This window comes from Barbus barbus, assembly GCF_936440315.1.
Source record: "Barbus barbus genome assembly, chromosome: 41".
In the NCBI taxonomy this organism is placed as follows: Eukaryota; Metazoa; Chordata; class Actinopteri; order Cypriniformes; family Cyprinidae; genus Barbus; species Barbus barbus.
In genome coordinates, this window is record NC_136719.1 from 23063754 (window position 1) to 23088142 (window position 24389).

The 24389-nt window shown below is 39.0% G+C and overlaps 2 protein-coding genes across 2 annotated transcripts in view; both read right to left on the reverse strand.

The window, feature by feature from the left end:
• LOC306860188 (proto-oncogene tyrosine-protein kinase Src) overlaps window positions 1-9059 on the reverse strand; it is a 51759-nt gene extending 42700 nt beyond the window's left edge. The window contains exon 1 of the mRNA XM_079401756.1: window positions 8646-9059. The gene's annotated coding sequence lies outside the window, so the exon portion shown is untranslated. The remainder of the gene's footprint in view (window positions 1-8645) is intronic.
• Window positions 9060-13809: 4750 nt separating this feature from the next.
• On the reverse strand, window positions 13810-18445 carry LOC306860821 (voltage-gated potassium channel regulatory subunit KCNG1-like; the record flags this gene model as incomplete). Its single annotated transcript, XM_079402765.1, has 2 exons — window positions 13810-14589; window positions 17648-18445. The coding sequence occupies 2 exons, from the start codon at window positions 18443-18445 to the stop codon at window positions 13810-13812; spliced, it is 1578 nt and encodes a 525-aa protein (XP_079258891.1).
• Window positions 18446-24389: the final 5944 nt, after the last annotated feature.

The window sequence follows — 24389 nt, forward strand, 5'->3', positions numbered from 1 at the left end:
ATTTAAAAACAGAGAACCTGCCGTAGCCCTCACCACAGCGATGCTTGCTGCATTTCTCACAGTGACTTCTCTAAATGGTGGATCTCACATCAGGATTGAGGGTAGTCTTGCACGCCAAATGACATACAAAACTCTCTGTAACCACATTGTACAATGCACTCAACCATCCACTGCATGGACTTTCAAGGGTGGTATCATCTCAGATGGCAAATTCGCTGTTCAAAAAAGCATTTCAAATGCATGTGATGGATTAGTGTGCCCAGTTTCCAACATTTAACACTTTTATAGTTACACCATCCGGGTGCTTGAAGAGCACTACTTGTTATTTTTTTAGCCTGAACACACTACTCGCACTACAAAATATTGTAGAATTTGGAATTAGGCAGATGCTTTGATTTCAAAGTTTGATGGTATACAGTGTATCAGTGCATGCATTCTCTGGGAATCAACCCATGACCTTGGTGTTGCTAGCACTAATGTTTAAGCTACAATTATGCTAAACAGGACGCACCTCAGGAATTCTGAAACTAAACACAAAGTGTATAAATTGTTAAAAACACTGTAACTTATGGCCTTTGCTGAAAAGTATTACATTTTAAATGAATGGAATTATATTTTGGCTATTTGGGGATTTTTCAAATGATAACCATATTCACTTGACCCACTGACGGAGTTGCTAGCTCTTTTAATCTATACAGAAAAAAAAACAGCTTTGACAATGGATAATGAACATTTCCCAGTTTTCCCAATCAGTTTCCATTGTTTTTGTAAATAAATAAAAAAAAGCCTGTAATTCTATGTATTTTCAACAATTTTGCCAACTTCTGAAAAATCAATTTCGGTCAAGTAGCCTACTAGTTTATGCAATATTCCTAAAATCTGAAAAGTTGAATGGGATTTAGAGGTTTAGAAGAAAAATAATAATCAGCAATATTATTGATTTAACGGCACTGACATTATTGGGTGAGAACAAAACTTGAATTAAACTGAGCTGGATAATGACTCCACAACATTCACACTGATATTAAACTGAATTCAATCAACATTTAACTAAACTGACTTGAATAATGGCACTATTATCTTTTGTAGAGCTGCTTTAATAACTGCATTAATGCTGTTATTTTCCAGTGTATTTATGTAAAGCTGTTTCGAAACAAACTGTACTGCATAAAATGCTTTATAAATAAATGCGACTTGACTTTTGGTACGGTGCTGCTATGGTCTACACCTGCCTCTTCATGTCTTCAGTTATGCTGTACAATCACATTCTGCGAGCAAGTCAGGGCACGAACCATCGGCACACTGAACACTCAGAATCAGCTGATTACTGATGACTTGGAAAAAAGACTGTGTTCCACATTCGGTAACATCCTCTGGAAATTAAAAAAGGAAACAGACATGACTAAAGAGAGAAGGCTGCTGAATCTTCTACTTCAATGAAGAGGGCAGAAGAAGCCACAAGCATGGCGATGTTTCCTTCATGTGCACCAAAACAACAGGCCAAGGACAAATCAGGCCGGCAATCAAATGCCCAATGGATGATCCGTGATTCATCAAACATAACAGCCTCTGACCCTCCGCATTTCCATAACAGACTTGAGCAGAGCGACCAAACAGCGAAGCGATTTCCATTACAGCTCACACTACCGTTTAAATATTCAAATGGAACACAAAGAAAAGAACTTCCTTTAAACAGAGGCCCTGCCAGCGTGTTCGCGTTTAACGGGAAATTCCAAACGTCTGTTGCATGAGCATGTGATTCTGAGAGGTTTGGGATTTTTAGGCTTTTCTGGCTTTTAAGCTACTAAGCATTTTCCTTCAGGATTGGGAGATAATGAGAAAACCTCTTTAATATTCACGCACAAATTAATATTAAGTAGCCTGTGAACTGAGTGAACCTAACGTTAGCGTCTTCTGAACTCTCAGTTGAAACAAAAACCTACAACTTCATCTCTATATAAAACACTCCCCAAGCGGTCTCGGTTGTTCACATGCACCATTTTTCTGTGCTGAAATATGTACGCAAGACCACAACAGCCCTCGACAACCACGACATGACCAGGTGACAAATGGGATCTTTGCTAGCTATACCACTGGATGAATTCATGAATAAAAGTCTTCCAGTCTTGATAAATATCAAAAGATGTCGAAAAAATTCAGTTATCACATGTTCCAGATATTACAGATCACTTGCTTTTAATACAAATCAAATACATGACACATTTCGGCAGGTTTTTTGACAATAGATAAACATTGACAAATAGTTGTTTTTCTTGTGAACTTGGAGTGAATATTCTGCAAAATAAATGTAATTTTATTAATCGTATTATGGATTACAAATTACAAATGGATTATGGATTACAATGTAAAATACAGCTGCAAACAGCAATGACGGGCCCAAGCCCCCAGATTTTTCGGGAAAAATTCAAAGTGAAGGAAACTGCTTCTCTATTGACCTTAGAGAGTCTAAAAGCCAAGTTTAATTTATAACGATTAAAACTGAAGCTGTGAGCGATAGAAATTCAGTCTGTTCAATATGGATTTAATGGGTTAGCCAGCAAAATTGTGTATGCTGTTCCAAAGAAATTCAAGTGGAATCTGTAAACTTTTTATGAACTGTGTGACGAGTCGGCTGCCTCCCCCCTTATTATCATCACCACCCCGTCCCGTATTCGCCGCCCTTCACCAGGCTCCCGACGGGAATGGGTGTGTGAGAGAGGAGGGGCGCTGAAACAGCCAGGGCTGGCGGCGTGTGATGAGGCACACCTGATGTGAATAGAGCCTCATCACCGCCGCCATTTAAATGCCAAGCGCGCCTCTCCTCGGGAGACCGGTCTCTTCCCCGTGCATGCACGCTGGTGTCCTCGCGGGTCCAGGAAGGGAGCGTCGAGGAGGAAGACTGCCGCACCCGTTACGGCTGATGGGCCAGGATGCCGGGCCGTTTAATCCCCCAGAAGCTCCGGGGGCCAAGGAGTAGGACGAAGCCGCTGGAAGAAGCCGCCGCCACTCGCTCCCGGACCCGAGAGGGGAGCGCGTGCGGCCACCGGACTCCGCCCCTTCCCTGGACCCTTCCTTTCCGAACACTGCCCTCCTTCACAAACCCCGTAGCACGGCGAGGACACTTTTCCCCCTTGGACTCTATTTTGATCATTATTGTTTAATAAAAACCTCTCTGAGGCCTGACGCCACACCCACTGTGTCTGTCGTTTGCTCCTCCCGCCACAACTGTTTTAGATCTGCAGATTTAAATCTGGTAAAATATTGATTTTATATGGTTAAATATGGTTAACGTGTAGAATCTTGTTAACAGCAATCAAATTCTGATAATCTTTATGCAAAGTTAAGCATGAACAGATTGCATGTGGGTCTAGACGTGACCTTTGACCTTACAAACTACTGGATAGTTTCTTCACATTTGAGTCATTTCTAACCTCACCAAGGTCCATTATAACAGTTTCACTTAACAGGCTGCAAGCAGTTTAGATATGAGGATTACCAGATTATGACACAACAGATAAGATAGTTTTGAGATAAAAATGTCGAAAACTTAAAACAGCCATCAGCTTTAAGTAAACAGCATTCAGATATTAATTTGGACGTGTGCACAAAGCCTGTCCAAGAGCCCACATCAATGGCTGAGCTGAGTGGCACTTCATAATCATACAGGCCTACTTAATAATAAAAATCCCATCCATCCTTGTTCTCCTGTCACATAACGGAAGGAGAGAACAGAAGGAGGATTGAAACGAGACGTGAAGCATCTGTGGCCTTGCTCGCCGGGTTGACAGGAAGTGGCCCTGAACTCTGTACGGACACAGTAGCGCTGTGTTCCCCCAAACAGATCGCCACCACCACATCCTCCATTCAAATGACATCAGATGAGGACAGATGGGTCCACTGCCGTGAGAGTTCGGAGGGGTCACCCTCTTTAAACTCTTACAAGTGACCAAAAATGGGTTTCGGACACATTGAGTGATGATAATTAATAAAGTCAAGCTACAGTATATAAACTGCCTATTTAAAGCAAAGACGTGAGTCATAGAAGTACAGGCCATTTAATAGGGTTTCAATAGTTTAGCCAACAAAACATTGTAAATATGCTGTCCCAAATTTAAATATGGTAAAACAATGGTTTCATATGGGTAAATATAGGTAAATGTATGTTTAGAACTTCAAGAACAGCATTTAAATGATCAAATTTCTGCAAAGTTGTGGGTCTGGACACGAGTCACGACCTTTGACCTTACAAACTACTGGATAGACTGTAGCTACACCTATCCTTCACATCCTGTTTAGAGTCAAATTGAAAGTGCCTATTCAAATTGACTGATGATTTGATTAAAAGAAAGTTTCCATTTATCGGCGCCGATATTAAGCATTTTTATGGTTATCAGTCATTTTCAAAACTTATTTGATGATAAAATAATTTAAAAGCATTTAAAGACAGTTTCTGTCAGAGTTTTCATTTTTAAACCAGACATATGTCGGTTCAAAATGTCGGTTATCGGTCTACTTGATCTGTAATAATCGGTATCGGCCCTGATAAACACATATCGTTCGACCCCATAATGACATATATCACAATCAAAATCAAGTTTCAGGCTAAATAGCAATCCAACAGTTCATGTTAAGTATATGTCAGGCTGACAAACTCCTCTCAGAGAAGTTTAAGCCATTACAGCCACTAAAGATTTTGTAATAAATGCAACACCTTTAGTGATAAATTTCAAGACAATTACTGTCAGAGTGCAAATTATTTTCATTGTTTGTCTATACATACAGATAAATGTCTTTAGCTCAATAAATGGACACTGTGACTTCATATTCTGAATGATACACACTATAATTAGAAGTTTGAGAGCATCTCAAGGAGAAAAAAAAATAAAAAAGCAACCAACATGTTCACAGAAAAAAAGCAAAAAATAAAGTAAAAAAAACAAAATAAAAAAAACACCATTTACGAATGAATTTGCTCAACTGTCCTTGAGCATTGGAACTAATTAAATGCATAACTGGGACAGAGCAACAGAACATGGAGAGGCAGCTTCACGCAACAACAGAAGTTAGCCGTCTGCTGCATTAAAAATGTAATAAGATCTGTGGGTGTCCACAGCAAATCTCGGCTGCATTATCCAAACCCAGAGAGGCCGATAGCGTGACCATTAAAAATGCAAATTTAATTGCCAATCACACAAAAAAAGTGAATTTATTCACCATACATTCAAGACATTGCAATAATTACTATCATGAAAAAATTTGAGTAAGATATGAAATGATCCTTTATATATCTCTCATAAATATCTTAGTGGCTCAAGTGATACAAGTTGGTCAAAATGCTTCCCAAAATTTCAGTCTGAGGAGTCTCTCTGTTGTCCTCTGGTTCTCTCTCTCTCTCTCACTAATCGCGCCACTCGTTCACATAATAGCATTTCAAAAGATGAAGCTACTTTTTATTGCATGCCAATTCTCAAAGGCAGTCAACAGAAACAAGTGCGTCATTCATAACGGAGCCCAAAGCCCAGTGTATCACTATTCACGAACAGAGGGTCCCAGTGAAGGGAGGACAAAGGCCCCACTGCATCAGCACGTTACCAATTAACAGGAATTTTGCCTTAAAAGGCTGCTTTTCCAATGATCTCACTTGAAGCTGACTTAAACTTCCACGGCTTTCACTGAAAGGCATTCACAGAATTCCGAAAGGCATTAAGGCCACTTCATGGGCTCCGGGCCCCTTCTTCAAGAGTCCTCAATGGTGTTAAGAGCACGTCTTATTAAGAGCATCAGTCCCTTCTCATGAAAGCACCCATAAGGACCATCAATAGCCACGGGCAATGCAGAGAAACAACAGATGAATACACTAATGACGGATGCATTATCTAATTGCTCCAAATAACTATACGATAAACAGCTCATTGGAATAAACACTAGTACAACAGATTTAAGGGAATACTTTAAAGTTATCAGATGCTCACTCATTACAGAGTTTCAGTTCTGAGTCTTGTGTTAGATTTCTTTATTGGTGGTGCTTATTGGGTTGGGATTCGAACAAACCCCTAACTCAAAACAATTGTTACAGACATGGATGATTCCTCATTTCAGCTTTTTAAGTAAATTAATTCTATTAGCCTACTTTTCAAAATGACTGGACTTTTACACTTTCACCTGACGGACAAAAAAAAAATAATAATTCACAATTGCACTGCAAATCCACTCTGCTAAATCCTAAGATTAACATTGACACTGAGACTTTTGGGCAAAGACTCAATGTGGCAAAGTGCCTGAAATAACCAGGGTGTACAACAACAGAACTGGAATTTATTAAAATTAAATGTAAGTCAACAGAGAAGGTGAAACCCAAAGATAAACACAAAAAATAGCTGCTTTACCAGCCAGTGTTGTGTTCTATTTCTCAAACCAAAGAAGAATGCTCCAAACATTCAAGTGAGGTTGATGGTTAAAGATACACTCTTAAAAATAAAGGTTCAGAAGAACAATAATTTTAGCAAACAGTTCTTAAAAGTACCATTTTTTCTTGGTGTAAAGAACATGAATAATCTAAAGAACCCTTTTTATTAAGAACCTTTTGTGGAATGAAAAGATTCCATGGATGTTAAAGGTTCTTCATGGAACCATCAATGCCAATAAAGAAGCTTTATTGAGTGTACTCTTTAATATAAAGGTTCCAAAAGGAGGTTTCGCAGCAATGCCATAAAATAACCATTTTCGATTCTCCAGAGAACATTTTAGTGAACAGTTCTTAAAAAAATATTTTTTCTTAGTCTAAAGAACAATACTCTAATAACCCATGTGTTCACTATAAAGAACCTTTTGTGGAATGGAAAGATTCTACGGAACTAAAAGGTTCTTTATGGAACAATGCCAAATTGAGAACCTTTATTTTGAAGAGTGCAGCCTTCCAAACATTCAAACCAGGGTTGATTTGTTTAGTACAAACCACACTCTCATTGTTACTTACCTAAGCGAATTTTGCCAAGAAGAATGAGGAGGCTGGAAAACAAAACACTCTGAGGACAGCAAGTGTGGGCGAGGTCTTTCTACCAAGATGAGAAGTGGTAAACTAACAAATTATAGCTCAGTTCTATGCTTAAACTCCCCTGATATGATTTCTAAGGCTCTAATCCCATGATTTACAGGGAATATCTGCTAATGTAAAGCCCCTTAATCTCTTGTAAAGTGACTATATTAAATGGACATCACAATTCACGCCATGCACATGTCTGAAAAAGCATAAAAATGACCAACCCAAACTCACAAAAACAATATTTTACAAGCTGATTTTGTACAATGTGATTTATACGAATACATACAATTTTTAGAAAAATGTAAGCATTAAGATCCACGCCTAAACCTAACCTTCAGTGGGGCGTGAACAGAAAACAAAAACTAACACATGGGATTGTATGAATTCATACAAATCAGCCACAAATTTGTCAAAACATAAAATAGTTGCCATGAGAGTGTGTTGAAATGACAAGTTGATTCAAGCCGATTACAGCTTTCTTAAATTTAAAGATGTCCCAAAATAGTAATTAAATACTCATGCCTTATTGCAAACTCAATATTTAGAGATTTGAGTCATCTTGAGTGGGAGAACCATAACCCCAAACAACGCCAACAAAACAGGCGAGAATTTGTCTTTAGTTCACTGAAGAGGTTCACTGGCTGACTGCTGTGTTCAGGAGGTGTTAGATAGATAGATAGATAGATAGATAGATAGATAGATAGATAGATAGATAGATAGATAGATAGATAGATAGATAGATAGATAGATAGATAGATGTCTATCACTAACACATTTCATTAAAAGTAGAAAAAGCAGCAAGTAGGCCTACTGAATAAAGACGTAGGCTACACAACTCCATCAACGATCTCAGATGTTTCTACAAGCAGATACAAATGAGAGAATAGTTGTACACATCTATAACTGAGTGTGGATAACAGATCATATCATTTGGTCTGAGAAATATTTAAGCTCATATTGGGATGTCTGTCATGCAATCTTGGCAATATGAACACAGTTTGAGATATTGTAGAGATCTGCCACAGACACGTGAAACTGGTGTGTTTTTCCTCAGGAGACACATTTGAGAAGCTCTTCCTTTATTCTCAATACTGTCTAGAAGAAACAACCGACACAGTAGAGAAAAAAAACGAGATCTGATTTGCAATTTTCCGTTCCTACAGGGAGATCTAGTTCAGGTGTGACGTACAAAAAAAAAAAAAAAAAAAAAGACAAATCCAGACTAGTCCTTGACAGGACTTCGGCTAGTTTTAGTCATCTGAAACAGCTCACCTACATTGCGGTTGTTTGTCACACAAATAAATCAATAATCATTCGAATTGCATTTAAATGGAGAACATTACGAGCATTTGTTGTTGTTGGTTGAGACACAATCTTACGGTCCATTTAAACCGGCGGATCGGAGAAAAAATACCCGGATTTATAAACACCATGGACAGATATTGAACACGCACCTTCGTTTTAAACAGAAAGTCCAAACGTTTATATATTTAAATCAACCGGAAATTAACCTTTAGCTCTGTTTTTAATCTCAACGCCCAGCAAAAAAAAAAAAAAAACTAGCTATATAAAATAAAACATAATCCAGTCGTAGCCTACTCACCTTGTCGAGAACCACGAATGTGGTGTGAATAAAATCCTTTAGTTTTCCGGCTGCTCTAAATGACCTCTGAGTTACTGTTTTCGCTTTATGAATGAACGAGGCTCAGCTTTCCAGTCAATAACGTTGACCGGCTCTGGTAGAAGAAATGAAGCGGAGCGAGTGAGCGCGTTCAGTGCGCGTTCATGACTGGGGGTGCCTGGGAACGCGCACAGCTGCGCGAGTCATCGTTAATAACAATGTCACGCCGATAACAATTAATTTATCCAGCGTCACGATCAAACGCGATCGGGACTGATCTGATGATGCCTGGATACGCAGCAGTAGATTAAAGCGCGCACTGCCGAAGGGGGAGTCAGACCCATGACACCCATGAGATTACGATGATGGGAAACTGGAAAGGCAGCAGGGTAGGGCGCTTTGACGTGACTCTATTTTACTATGTTACACTTGACGAGCAGAGACAAGTCTGCAACAGCAGGACAGAGAAAGAGAAAGAGAAAGAGAGAGAGAGAGAGAGAGAGAGAGAGAGAGAGAGAGAGAGAGAGAGAGAGAGAGAGAGAGAGAGAGAGAGAGAAGAGAGAGAGAAAGAGAGAGAGAGAGAGAGATAGTGCCCCAGATCCACCTATTGCTGGATCTGGGGCACCCGAAACGTCATTTTGAGATTGCTCAGTGCAAAAAAATAATAAAATAAAATAAATTAATTGATAAATAATAATAAATAAAAAAAATTAACAAAAAAAAATACAAATTTATACATGGCTTAAATTCACTAGTCTGTCATCAATATAAATAAATTCTAAAAGGGAAAAGACTGACAAATAGAAATGCAAGCAGCGTTTCATTTTTGAACCAATCTGTCGTTCCAACAAATCATTTAAAGGGTTTGATCACCCAAAAAATAAAATTAGCCCATTATTTACTCACTCTTAAGGCATTCTAGGTGTATACACCTTCTTTCAGACAAATACAACCGAAGTTATTAAAAATGATCCTTGCTCATCAAAGCTTTATAATGGCAGTGGGTGGGTGTTTCTTTTCAACAGACCAAAACAAGTCCTATAAAGTGCATCCATCCATAATAAAAAGTGCCTCACATGGCTCCAGGGGGTGAACAAAGGCCTCCTGTAGTGAATCGATGTGTTTATGTAAGAAAAATATCCATATTTAAAACGTAATAATCACTTTTTTCCAGCTTGCGCTAACAGTTGTACACGGAAGCCGTTACGGGCTGATGACATAAGACGTTGGCGTAGCGCATATGTGCCAGTGAGTCACGCGAAAACCAACATTTGTTTACAGGAGCAAAGGAAGCCTTATTTTAGCAAAGGAAAATCAATCTCCTCTTGGCTCTTGGTCTTTTGAAAAGAAACATCTGCCCACTGCCATTATAAAGCTTTGAAGAGCCAGGATCATTTTTTAATTTAACTCCGATTGCATTCGTCTGAAAGAAGGAAGTCGTATACACCTAAGATGTCTTGAGGGTGAGTAAATCATGAGCTAATTTTCATTTTTGAGTGAATTAACCCTTAAAGCGAATGAATCACTCTGGTACACTGATGCATTTCGCTTTTGTGAAACGCGTGACAACTGTAGCACGACTAGTAGCATTCGAAGGCGGGATGATACAGAGCATTTCATTGGTTAGACGGACGAACATGCCCCCTTCACTGAACAAGTCGGTAACCTCATTGGTGAATGCAGATCTAGTGACAGACTGAATGGGAATCATGAATGACTCAATGGCCGTTTCTCAAACGGAAGGATGCATCCTCCGGAGGTCGCATTTGTAGGCTGCATACGACATCAAGCCTGTGTTGCGGTCCTACTCCGAGCGGGATTCGAACCGCGGTCTCCGGCATGGGAGGCGGGCGCTCTAACCTGTCAAACCTGCACAGCACTTACCCGCTGGCCTCTGCTACACTCACTCCCATCCGGGTCACGGCACCAGTTTTGTAGCGGTTGTTCCTCTGCGTTGTGTTATTTTGATGTTAATAATAAAAGATTTTCCACACAAATCTGGTTGTGCCAAAGGTGATTTAATTGCAGCGCCTTCTCTCTCTCCTCTCTGTGCAGTAAAACACAAAAAACAGACAAGCAATGTTATCTGCCAGATTTTCTCTTTTGCATCTCCTCTCTAGTGACATTGCAGGAAAGAGGACGAACTCTGATTGCGCTGTGATTTGAACCGCTCACCTACGTATGACGTCAGCCGACGTACATACTGTGACTGTTACCCTTAATAAGAGCGCACAAGCTTCTTTCAAAATAAAATATCCCCTAACAAATATTAATTAAAAATAAAATAAAATAAATGACTAAAATGTATAATCTGGTGTAACAACATAACCCTGCTACACCTGGTTTATTTCAGTTAACTGTGCATTACATTCGCGAGTCATAAGCATATTACAACAATTTACACTTAACTAAGAATAATGGTCAAATGTATAACTGTTAATATTCTAAAATAAGATCTTCTTTATGACGTATGCAGCCTACAAATGCGACCTCCGGAGGATGCAGCCTTCCGTTTGAGAAACAGCCAGTGTTTTTAACGAATCCGGTGAGTGAATATTTCAATCTACTGGCGTAACATTGTAACCTACAACAAGAGACACTGATCAGACTCTAAAGATTAGAATCGAATGTGATGGATCACAAAAATAAATAAAATTATATATATATATATAAATATTGGGAGAGTAAATAGAACTGAATTAGAATAAAACAGAATTTCTTATTTTAAATGTGATCATCAGTGCCAGTGGAATAATTTATCCAAATAATAAATTAATATATTGATATATATATATTGAATGTGTGTATTGGTATATTGTTTTCTATAGTAATTATTGTCAAAGTAATTCTAGTGGATTTTTTTTTTGTAAAGTTTTTCTAGTTTCTCCACAAAGAAAGGGAATGCAGACATATTCACGTTCCTCACTGAATATTTGAGACTAGATTGATTGACTGATTAAATGGATTCATATTTTTTTGTGAGTGCTTCCCTTTAGCTTTGAATTTTCTATAACTTATGACAAGTCTCATCAGGTTTTGACAGCCACACACATACCAGAGATGAAGGCTTGAGGCAAATTCATGCTGTCTTCCTCCATTTCCACAATATATGTTTGGTGTACAGTAAATCCATATTTTTAGCCAAAGATGTGGCACTGCTGCTCTCTACTGGTAAAGATTGGTTGCTCTTGGAAAGGCTATTGTTTCGTGACGTCAGCACATTGTTTACTGTAAATTCCAGCAAGAGACAAACATTTGTACGAAATGAGACCATAAAAATATTTTATTGCAAGAAAAACGAAATTAGGTTGATTCATGTTGTGTGATTTATTATTATTAATATAATTATTTAAAAAACAGTTTGTGATGTGAGACAATATAGGGAGATGTTCCTGGCAGGTGATTTCTTAGCAATAAACATTACAGATTGTATATGTGGTACAGAATTATATGGCATGACATTTTTATTTGAATCATACACTTCAGCAAATATCAGCAGAACAAAACCTTGAACATAAACCTGGTGTTTAAAAACATAATTCCAGTGACATGTTAGTGCGTGATGTGATTTGTGTGTCTTAGAATTAAATTTGCACAAAGGGAAGAAACTGAAGTACTGAAGATACATGTGCAGATTCAACAGAGTGAAGTGTTGATGGCCATCATATTGAATCATTTCCTGTTGTTAGGTGCAATCACACTCGACTTTGTTTTCCATTCGCTTTTATTCATATGCATGCAAATATGGGAGACCGAGAATGCACGCATATGTGCAGAAGATTCGTCTTTTGCTGCGTATCAAAATGTGGTCTGTGAATTCATAAAGATGTTTGATCAATAGAAGATGTAAATGTCACACAGAAATATATTTTTTGCATACTTAAAGTGTAGTGTGAAAGCACCTTTAGGCAGAAAGATTTTGAAAAGGGGCCTGAAAAGAAAAAAAAAATGTCTTGGGAGTTGATGAATTAAAATGCTCAGTTTTGCTTCTTAAAAGCATAGTTCACCAAAAAAGAAAGATTCTGCCTTATTTACTAGCTCTCATGCGGTCTTCCATGCCCTATCCTGGCCACTGTTTTCAATATAATGCACAGTAAGTGAATGGGAACTGGGCCTGTCAAGCTAGAAAATGACAAAAAAAAAAAAAAGCACATAAAAGTTTCATAAAAGTATATATCAGGACTTCAGAGGTCAGATGATAGCTTTGTGCTTATTTTAAGTTTTTATTTACTTAGAATCTTGCATTACACCTTGATACGCATTCAAGTTCCTGTGTTATTTAGTATTTTATATATGAAAGGTTCAGATATGTTCACCTTAAACTCAGAAGTCAGTTCTGCTGGAAGTTTCACCCCTTAAAAGACTTTTAAATGGACAGTTCACCCAAAAATGAAAATTCGGTCATAATATGGATTCATTTTACGTTCAATGGAGAGACTGTGACTTGAAGTCATTTCACCCAAAAATGAAAATTCTGTCATAATTTATTCACTCTCAAGTTGTTCCAAACCTGTATGCGTTTCTTCCTTCTGCTGAACAAAAAAGAAGAGATTTTGAAGAATGTGGTTAACCAAACAGCTGACGGTAGCCATTGACATCCATAGTGTTTTTTCCATATAATAGAAGTCAATGGGGACCATCAACTGTTTAGTTACCCACATTCTTCAAAATCTCTTTTTATGTTCAACAGAAGAAAGAAACTCACACAGGCTTGGAACGGCTTGAGGGTGAATAGATGATGACAATTTTCATTTTTGTGCATGTCTTAAGGTCTTTGCACACCAAGTACGAAATTTTTGCACTTTAAAAATACATAACGACCTCACGTTGTGTCAGTCATGTTTACATACAAGTTTACAAGTTTCATCTGTCATGAAAAAAATTCGGATCAGGTTTGTTTTTTTGCGTTTTTGCATCTGTAGCAAGCATTTTGATAGGAAAGGAAAAAAAACGCATATGGATATTTCAGACTCAAGTGTGCAAGGACCTTTAGGGGTTTGGAAGGACATGAGGGTGAGTAAATGATAGAATTTTCATATTTGAAAATTAAATCCCTTTAACATGGACAATGATAAAACGACATTCAAGATATAAAACAGCTGCTTTATATTCCTCGTCCATTAGCGTCCTCCACGTTTGCGTCCTCCTATTCCTCGCGGTTTCTGTGATCAGACGGGACTCTAGGAAAAAGCACGCCGCTCTCCAGCGACAGGTTGCTGCCCAGACCGGCGATGCGGCTGCGCAGCAGAAAGTGAGTCCTGCGCTGCAGCAGCCGCTGCTGCTCTTGCTTGAGCTCCACGTAGGAGCGCGAGAACGTGTGGAAGATGGAGGTGACGGGGAACGCCATGAGCAGGATCCCGCTGAGGATGCTGCTGAGCGCCACCACCTGTCCCGGGATGCTGCGCGGCACCATGTCGCCGTAACCCACCGTGGTCATGGTGATCACGGCCCACCAGTACGTTGCAGGGATGCTACTGAACTCTCGCGTGGCCCCGGCCTCGTTCTCGATCAGGTAGAGGAGAGGCGAGAAGAGCGCTATGGCCACGCAGAGGAATAGGAGGAGCAGGCCGAACTCCCGCGTGCACCGGCGCGCCGTCAGCCCGAGCGTCTGAAGTCCGAGCGAGTGGCGCGCCAGCCGCATCACATAGAGGATGCGTAACGCCCGCAGCACGCGCAGCACCAAGCCCACTTTGTCCAGGTAGCTGCTGCCCGAGCCCAAGCGCTTCTCGCCCGTGGAGGTGCTGTCCACCACCAGCGTGATGTAGTAGGGCAGGATGGCTATGATGTCGATCAGATTGAGCGGACGCCGGAGGAAGGCCAGCTTGCTGCGGTCTTGGATGAAGCGCAGCGTGAACTCCAGCGAGAACCAGGCCACACACACCGTCTCCACGATGAAGATGTTGTAGCACATCTGAGAGCATTTGCCCTGAAACAGACGAATTGGAAGATGTATATGCAAACCACCATTCTAAAGTCTTGATGCTTTTACTCAGCAAGGATGCATTAAATTGATCAAAAGTGACAGTAAAGACATTTATGATGTTGCAAACGATTTCGATAGTTGCTGCTCTTTTGAACTTTTTATTCATCAAAGAATCCTGAAAATGTTTTAATATGTTTCCACAAACATATTAAGCAACACAATTGTTTTTAATATTGATAATAATAAGAAATGTTTCTTGAGCAAATCAGTATATTAGAATGATTTCTGAAAGATCATGTGACACTGAAGACTGGAGTAATGATGCTGAAAATTCAGCTTTGCATCACAGGAATAAAAACATTTTAAAATACATTCACACAGAAATATATAGTTTCAATTGTAATAATATTTTACAAAATCACTGCGTTTACTATATTTTAATCAAATAAATAGAGCTTTGGTGAGCATAAGAGAGAAAATATTAAAGACTTTTTTAGCATTCAATGACAATAAAAAGTATAAAGCGTTGTTGTGTATATATATATATAAAATTTACACACAAATATATATCGTGCCTTGGATAATCCAGAAAATGGCTGGATCATAATTTGATTGGATTTCCTTGGAAATGATGTAAAAATGGTTGTGAATAGTCCTACATCTTAATGCTGTCTTGGTCCATCCTCTGATCCCGGCCAATGTCTTTTTCTCAGTTGTAATACTGCTAGTACACCATTAGAGGAAGCCAGAGATTCGTGAAAATACATCCCTCCTTGGTTTGTTTTCAGAGCTTTTCTGCATATTATTATTTTTTCACCTCGTCTCACCTTGCTTCTTCCTGTGTCTTTTTCATTCTCATTAAATCCTAGGATTGCACCTTGAAGACTAACAGCAGCAAAGTAAGAAAATGTGTTGATTGTGATGCATAAAATTCATTCAGCTCAACTGTGAAAATGGTGCCACTGACTAAGTGCACTGAAAATGAAACCCCATTGTATAAATATTGATTGCACGCGTGATGCTTCAGTGCTAAATTTAAAATGATAAAATGTTAGAACTACTTACCTGCACCTTTGCATCCTGTCCCTTAAAAACAAACCCTGTGCCAGACATACAAACCACCAAAACTGATAAACCCTCTTGAGATCATTTCATTTATGAAGATAAAATGAAAACCTCTGGTCTAAACGTCACCATGAAGTAAATACGAATAGATTTAGCAACATTATTTTTTTCCCTCACAATAGATTTCCATAAATAGCCTGTGACAAAAGCACAAAGGACATAATTCATGAAAATGGAAGGAGCCTCTGTCTGGCTGGTACTATGTTGGTTTACCGCTTAATTTAATTTTCTATGCTCTGTTTTTCTTTGTACCAGGGGTGGCCATTTGAATTATTCCAGTGACTGATGTGAGCTGAGACAATGGGTGTCTTAATTCAATTAGAGAAGGAGTTGGTTTAATTGCCACAAATTATTTGTGGAAAAAGATGACCTCTCATGTAGCAAAGCCATCTGCTGGAGCATATTCGCTCTGGTTGAGAAGAACGACTGTGAACAGGGGTCTTGGAGCTTGATGAATTTCAATAAGCGTGCTCGTCTGGCTCCTTGAGATCTTTCTTCCTGCAGAGATGAGCTGTGAGACACCTGGCTGCAATTTTCAAGTGAACTTAAATACCTTGATGAGCTGGTTCACGTTTGTTTGAGTTCCAACTAGTAACTACAGTCTGCAGGAAGCAAGATCTTCAGGAGCAAACCTGAAGCATTTTAAACTCCAGTCAAATTTATTTGTAGGCTATAGCACTTTTCACAATACTACATTTTGTTTCAAAACAGCTTTACAGAGAATCATAATGTAAATGTTTATAATAAATTAAAACATGCATGCCTTATAGTAGTATTTATCAGATTAAAGCAAGGCAATCAAATTGTTACTTTTGATTGTGATGATACACGCAATCAAACAGTCAAGATTTGCTATACTACATAGCCTTGCAAAGTACACTGTATGTATGCACACTATATGTACTACTGTATATATATATATATATATATATATATATATTATAACTAAATTTTGTAACAATAAATCAGACATTTGAGATTTGCTCTATAGCATATTTTACGCAAAAAAGTTACAAGTATTTTCTAGGAATGCACGGTAGGCTATATCTGTTATTGACATATTGGCTACTGGTCAGTATTACTGATTTTTTTAATGATTAGTATCAGTCTTTATTAGATATTTAATTGAAAAAAAATAAAAATAATGAAGTAACACTATATTAAGAATATGCTATTTTCATACTGTCCATTATAATCTTGTGATGTCAAAATTCACTTGCAACATTTAAAATGTTTAATTTAAGTTTTTAGTGTTTTATTTTTAATTTAGATAAAAAAGTATAGATTTAAATATCAGGTGTTTCTCAGTTATCAGCCAAAACAAAAAAATATATAAATATCAGATTATCTGTATATCGTCCAGAAACTTAATTTAATATTTATACATACATATTTTACTTATTTTTAATAAAAAAATAAATGTCATGTAAATTTGATTTACACTACCATTCAAAAGTTTGCAGTAGGCAACTTTTTTTTTTGAAAGAAGACATTTTTGTTCACCAAGGCTGCATTTATTTGATCAAAATTACAGTAAAAACAGTAATATAGTGAAATATTATTACAATTTAAACTAGCTGATAGTAATAGCTGATTTAGTCGTGTGATGCAAAGCTGAATTTTCAGCATCATTACTCCAGTCTTCAGTGTCACATGATCCTTCTGAAATCATTCTAATATACTGATTTGCTGCTCAAGAGACATGATAATTATTATCAATGTTAAAAACAGTTAATATTTGTGTGGAAACCATACATATTTTAGGATAAAAAAAAAAAACAGCATTTAATTGAAACAGAAATTATAAAGAAATTATAGATCTGCTGTCACTTTTGATCAAATTAATGCATCATTGTCTAATTAAAGTTAATTTTTTTTTTTTAAAAAGCCCCGAACTTTTGAACAGTAGAAGATCGCTGGACAAACTGATACTTACAGTCTCCTCCTCCTCTCTCATAGCAGGCATGGTGCTTATGGACAGGTTGATGGCTGTTATCGTGACGAACAGCACCGACAGGCAGGCGAAGATCTTCCCGGGCAGGCCGGAGTGAGGCTTCTCCACCATGTCTCTTAGTTTTCCCATCCAGTGGCCGAGACGAGACTCCCTGGCCAATCCGCTTTCGCTGTCCTCCTCATCGTCCTCGTCTTCGTCCTCCTCCGCATCCCGCTCTAGCTCGTCGCACTCCTCCACACGCTGCAGGAGGCGTCGCCGGCAGCACCATTCCAAGCTCTCCTCCGGGACGCCCCAGTAGAGCAGCTCTTCTTGGAAAGACAGGGCGCACATCTCGCGCAGAGAGCGCAGCTTCCCGGCGCGCAGGAAGGTGAGGATGGTCCGGAAGGCGCAGGGGCTGCGGTCGAAGAAGAACTCGTTGTGGACCACGTCGTAGTCGTCGCACACCCGCATGATCTCGTCGAAGCTGCTGCACAGATGCAACTGGCCCAAACGCGAGAGGGGGAAGTCCTCCAGCGTGGTCCAGGGAAGCTGGTACCGCAGGCCACCCACGTTAATGATGACGTGTAGCTGCTGGCCACAGGACGGCAGGTTGTCGTTGTCGTCCGGATGGAGCACATCGCGGATGCTGGTGTCGGTCAGAGGCAGTCGTTGCGCCCGTTTGTAATAAACGCCCTTGAGGGCCTCTTGCTCCTGGATGGGTGGCACGTTCAGAGAGGTGTCCGAGGTGCAACTCAAAGCGCTGTAGTCGTAATCCGAACCATCGCCTGCCAGTAAAGTCATCTTTCACCTGGCCACCTCCACCTCAGCGGCAGTCACATGCCTGTAGTCCAGCACTTCCTCTCAAAGAGTGACCTGCTCAACGAGACAGAGGCGGCAGATTAGTGATCAAGGTATTGAGGCCTGTTCACTCCTAAACTGATAATGATAACTAGGGGTGGGCGATATCACCAAAATCTGTATCACAATATCACCTGCAATATATATAATGATATAATTTTTTTTTCTTTAATTAAGGTCAACATTTTTGATACTATAGAAATTTCATAATTCTTGTCATCAGTGTCAATATAACAAAAAACTAATACTAGCTTAAATAATAAAATAAAAATAACACTCAAGCTAACTGCAGACAAGTAAACAGTCAGCGATTAAATAAGAACAAGAAACTAAGTCAAGTCAAGTCACCTTTATTTATATAGCGCTTTTAACAAAACAAATTGTGTCAAAGCAACTGCACAATATCAAAATAGGAAAATAGTGTGTCAATAATGTAAATGACAAGATTAAACACTCAATTTTCAATTAAAGGCATTTCATTATTGAATTCAGTGATGGCATCGTCCAGCTCAGTTCAGTTTAAATAGTGTCTGTGCAATCAGGTTGACGATATCGCTGGAAATAAAGTGTCCCCAACTAAGCAAGCCAGAGGCGACAGCAGCAAGGAACCAAAACTCCATCGGTGACAGAATGGAGAAAAAAGCTTGGGAGAAACCAGGGGGCCAGTTCCTCTGGCCAGATGAACCAGCAGTTTGTTCCAACTGCAGCAAAATCAGATTGTAAGAGCTCAACTGGTTCCAGTGGTCTTTTCCCAATGGCTGTCTAGGTGGCGGGGTCCTCACTGGGGATCTGTCTCTGGGGCTCATCTAGGTGTCCTGGTCTCCGCTGACGTTCAGGGCTGTAGAGGTCGTCTCTAGGTGCTGATCCACCATCTGATCTGGATACGGACTGGATCGGATACAGTGACCTCGGAATAAGAAAGAAACAGACTAATATTAGCGTAGATGTCAATCTTCTTATGATATATTAAGTACATCATGTGTTATGGGAAGTGTTCCCGGTTCCGGTTGACCTAATTAATGCAGCCTAACAATCCTAATGCAGCCTAACAATCCCGTGGGGAAAGTCGTGGCCTAATGGTTAGAGAGTTGGACTCGTGATCCAAAGGTTGCGGGTTCGAGTCTCGGGCTGGGAGGAATTGTAGGTGGGGGGAGTGAATGTCCAGCGCTCTCTCCACCCTCAATACCACGACTGAGGTGCCCTTGAGCAAGGCACCGAACCCCCAACTGCTCCCCGGGGGCTGCAGCATAAAATGGCTGCCCACTGCTCCGGGTGTGTGTTCACATGTTGGATGGGATAAATGCAGAGCACGAATTCCGAGTATGGGTCACCATACTTGGCTGAATGTCACTTCACTTCACTTTAACGGATTTGAATATTAGAAGCGTATTAGTGTGTTATGTGTAAGCCAGGTTAAAGAGATGGGTCTTTAATCTAGATTTAAACTGACAGAGTGTGCCTGCCTCCCGAACAGTGTTAGGTAGATTGTTCCAGAGTTTGGGCGCCAAATAGAAAAAAGGATCTGCCAGTTCATTTTGATATTCTAGGTATTATCAAATGGCCAGAATTTCGAGAACGTACTGGACGTGGAGGACTATAATGCGATAAGAGCTCACTCAAATACTGAGGAGCTAAACCATTCAGGGCTTTATAAGTAATTAACAAGATTTTAAAATCTATACAATGTTTAATAGGGAGCCAGTGCAGTGTTGACAGAACTGGGCTAACGTGGTCATACTTCCTGGTTCTAATAAGCATTTTGAACCATTTGTAGTCTCACAATCATTTTTTACAGACCCTTTTCGCCACCTACTGGCGTAACAATGTAATTAATAAATCTTCATTTGAAGTGTCAAATTACTTTCAAAAGGAGATTTACTCTATTTTAATCGCTACCGTACAAACTTTAGTATAAACTTTTATAACAGTGATTTGAATGTTTGTAACAGAAATGATAGTGTGTGTGGTTGAAAAAACTGTGAAGCTGTTTCATTCATATACACGACAGCTGCTCTCTTTAGGTCAGCAGCAGCGGGAATGCAGATTTAAATGTTCAAATCACACTGGTGTAATCGTACGCTGCACGGACGAACCAAGTGATCACAACATTGTCATCGCACACAACAAAGGTTGAGGAATTAAACAGATTAATTATTTTAATTTAGGAATAGAATCACGTTGTTGTTTGAATCATGTTCACGATCTTTAACAATCTATTAAATTAATGTCATGTTGGTGGTGACACCTCTCTTGTAACATGTTTAGCTATCACAGATATTATACTTAGCTTTTCTGGCTTCTGATCGCAAATGCAGCGAAACTTTGGAGCGCTTAGATTAGCGAGCAAGGTCCTGGCAGATCGCTAGGTCACACCGGTCCTCACAGATGAAGAAAAAAATATATATAAATTTTAATTTGACAACAAGTATCCGATTCCTGACCTTAAGTATCCGTTTCTGGAATCGGAATCGATTTTCGATTCCCAACCCTACTCATTCGTCTATTTCCCAAACACAGCCTCTGGATCAGGGGCGTAGCCATCATTTCAAAAGTGGGGGGGACAGAATGTCTAGTGTTATACCTGTTTTTTTTTTTTCAGTTAACCCTTGTCTAATTGACAGGTTTTATTTTTAATCATACCTTTTTGCTTAATATTCTTTATGATTATATTATTATATATGATTATAAAACAGAAGGAAAGAAAGAGAGAAAAAAGAAAAAGAAAGAGAGAAATACAACAGCATGTCACTGGGACAGTACCATTAAAAGGACATCTTTGTACCTTATTTACCCCAAAAAGTTTCATAGCTGTACATTAGATTCAAGATTTTTATTCGTCACATACACCATTATACAGAGTATAACCAGCAGTGAAATATGTCAAACGGTACAAAAGTCATTACGGTACATATTGGTATTCTAAGGTACTAATGTGCACCTTTTTGAGTATAAGTTACAGAGATGTCCTTATAAGGGTACTATTGTTTACATATTTCAGATTGTATTTTGTGAGTGTTGTATGTAGAGTACATGGCACACAGTAATGGATACTTGCACATTCACATACTCCTTTATTCTGTTCTGTTCTATTATACATTAGTCTGATTAGTCTATGTTAAAAGAAATATCTTATAGACAATGCTGTAAATAATCTTTACCTCTGAAGCCTCACTGAAACTTTCTGCCTCATTCACTCTCAACTCTGAATGCACTTCTGCCTCTGTCTACAGCAAATAAAGTAGTGTTTGAAACATGTACATACAGGGAATAGTGACATACAGAAGAAAATAACTAATTAAATACACTGCTGGACAATAACCAATCATTTGTATCCTAAATTATTTTTTAACACTTGGGGAACACATATTCACTATTAACTATGAATTTTGCCTCAATAAACTCTTCATTTACTGCTTATTAATAGCTTGTAAGGTAGTCGTTGTAGTTGTTAAGTTTAGGATTATGGGATGCAGAATATGGCCATGAAGAATACAGAATTAATATGTGCTTAAGTACTAATAAACAACCAATATGCAAGCTAATAATTACCTACTGTAGTTAAAAATGATAGCTGAGAAGTTGTTCATCATACTAATGTTATTTTTTATTTTTCTATATTTTACTAATTATGTGTTTTCTATGATTGGTCCATATATAATCCTACAAACGCTTGTGTATGAATAGATTTTATACAATAGTTCTTCTCACCTGTGAAGTTTGTTTTTCTTGTGTGTTGTCCTGATTCTGTCCTAACAAACCTAGGCTGACTGTTTCTTGGTGATTCTTGATAACAAATAAAAACGTCAAATTAGTGCAATAATGCCAGAGCAGCCCTAAATTAAGATCGGTCCTGTATCAGATCAGTGCTTGCATGTTTGATTGAAATACATCATGTAGAATTGGCAGAGTTAAACGTCACAATGCTGCAAACGCTGTAAAATCTCAGTTCAACATTATCTTTATTCTTATTTGAAGGGTTCTGATAACATACATACGTGTTAAAATAAAAGACGTTACAAAAGAGTTACGGAAAAATACACTGAAAATAAATAAGTGCATGTTTGTCCAGGCAGCTTTTTCCCCTCCATATAATGAACATTAAAACTGGCTAATTATTCAACAAGAGCAAGAGTCACTGAACACCGTGCAACACTATTCGGATCCCACATGCCAACTTACGCTGCTTGACTTCTTCGTAAAAAAGGATTGAAGAGTTTTTTGTCGCTTTGAACTCATCTCGACCTCTAATGAAGGATGCATACAGCGCGGGACCGCGGGCGCGAGCCTGGGCATGTCGTGACGTAACAAACTGAGTGACTGATTGCCATGGAAACGTAAACGTCATGTATAAATGATCTTGTCTTTTTGAATTTTAAATCATTCTGCATTTATATACATTGCTCCATTAAAACCTCAACATGTCGAGAACACAACTGTTCAATGAAAAAGTGCGGGGGACGACTTTACTTTTTATAAAAAGTGGGGGGGACACGTCCCCCGCGTAATCTACGCCCCTGCTCTGGATATGATGCTGAGTACGTGCACTCAACTTCTTTGGTCAACCATGGCGAGGCCTGTTCTGAGTGGAACCTGTCCTGTTAAAGTGCTGTATGGTCTTGGCCATCGTGCTGCAGCTCAGTTTCAGGGTCTTGGCAATCTTCTTATACCCTACGCCATCTTTATGTAGAGCAACAATAATTTTTTTCAGATCCTCAGAGAGTTCTTTGCCATGAGGTGCCATGTTGAACTTCCAGTGACCAGTATGAGAGAGTGAGAGCGATAACACCAAATTTAACACACCTGCTCCCCATTCACACCTGAGGCCTTGTAACACTAACGAGTCACATGACACCGGGTAGAGAAAATGGCTAACTGGGCCCAATTTGGACATTTTCACTTAGTGGTGTACTCACTTTTGTGACCAGTGGTGTAGACATTAATGGCTGTGTGTTGAGTTATTTTGAGGTGTTTCATTTATCTTTACAGATCACCGACACAGGCACTCAGCTTCACATGCTATCCACATGTAATTTATTCACTTGCGCACACCAACTTGCATTACTCAAAACATTAATGTGGCACTCATCAGTACATCTTCCTTTTTTTTTTTTTTTTTTTTATAACAACCAAATAGTAAATTCAATAAAATCTTTTAATGACACATCTCTCACTCTCTCTCTCTTTTTTTTTTTCTTTTTTTTTAAACTCTCATCTCATTAACCTTTTAACTATTTAACAACGTGTTTCCTTACTCAATTATTTGTTTCCTTTTAGGTTAGTCTGCTTACATATTTAACACTTCAGCACTCCTCAATAAGTCTTTTTGGCTTAACAATGAATCTCCTTGGCCTATCATCCTCTCCTGTATTTAGAGATGATGGCAGTGTACTGTCTGTAAGAGATTTATTTGGGGTACTCTCTTTATTCTGTTCTGTTGGAGCCACAGGACAATTGAATCCGACATCCTCGCTGAATTCTGTTTTAGGAATTTTTAACAAATCACTCCTGTTTCTGCGAAGAGTATTACCATACTCAGTGAGTACTTCATATGATCTAGGCATGATCTCCTTCAGAACCTTTGCTTTAGGTCCCCATTTTCCATCACATCTTACTCTCACCAAATCTTTACTTTCCAGTGGGCGTAAAGGTCTTGCGGTTTTATTGTATGCGACGTTAGAGCTGCATTTCCTAGGTGCAAGCTGGTCTTTGTTTTGTAGCAGATGTTCTGCTGACGATAGCTTTGTTCTCAGCTTCCTACACATCAGTAGTTCTGCTGGAGACTTCCCACCTTCTAAAGGTGTTGACCTGTAGTTCAAGATTGCAAGGCGAGGATCTTCTCCTGCTTCAGCTGCTTTCTTCAACAGATGTTTCACAATCTGCACCGCCT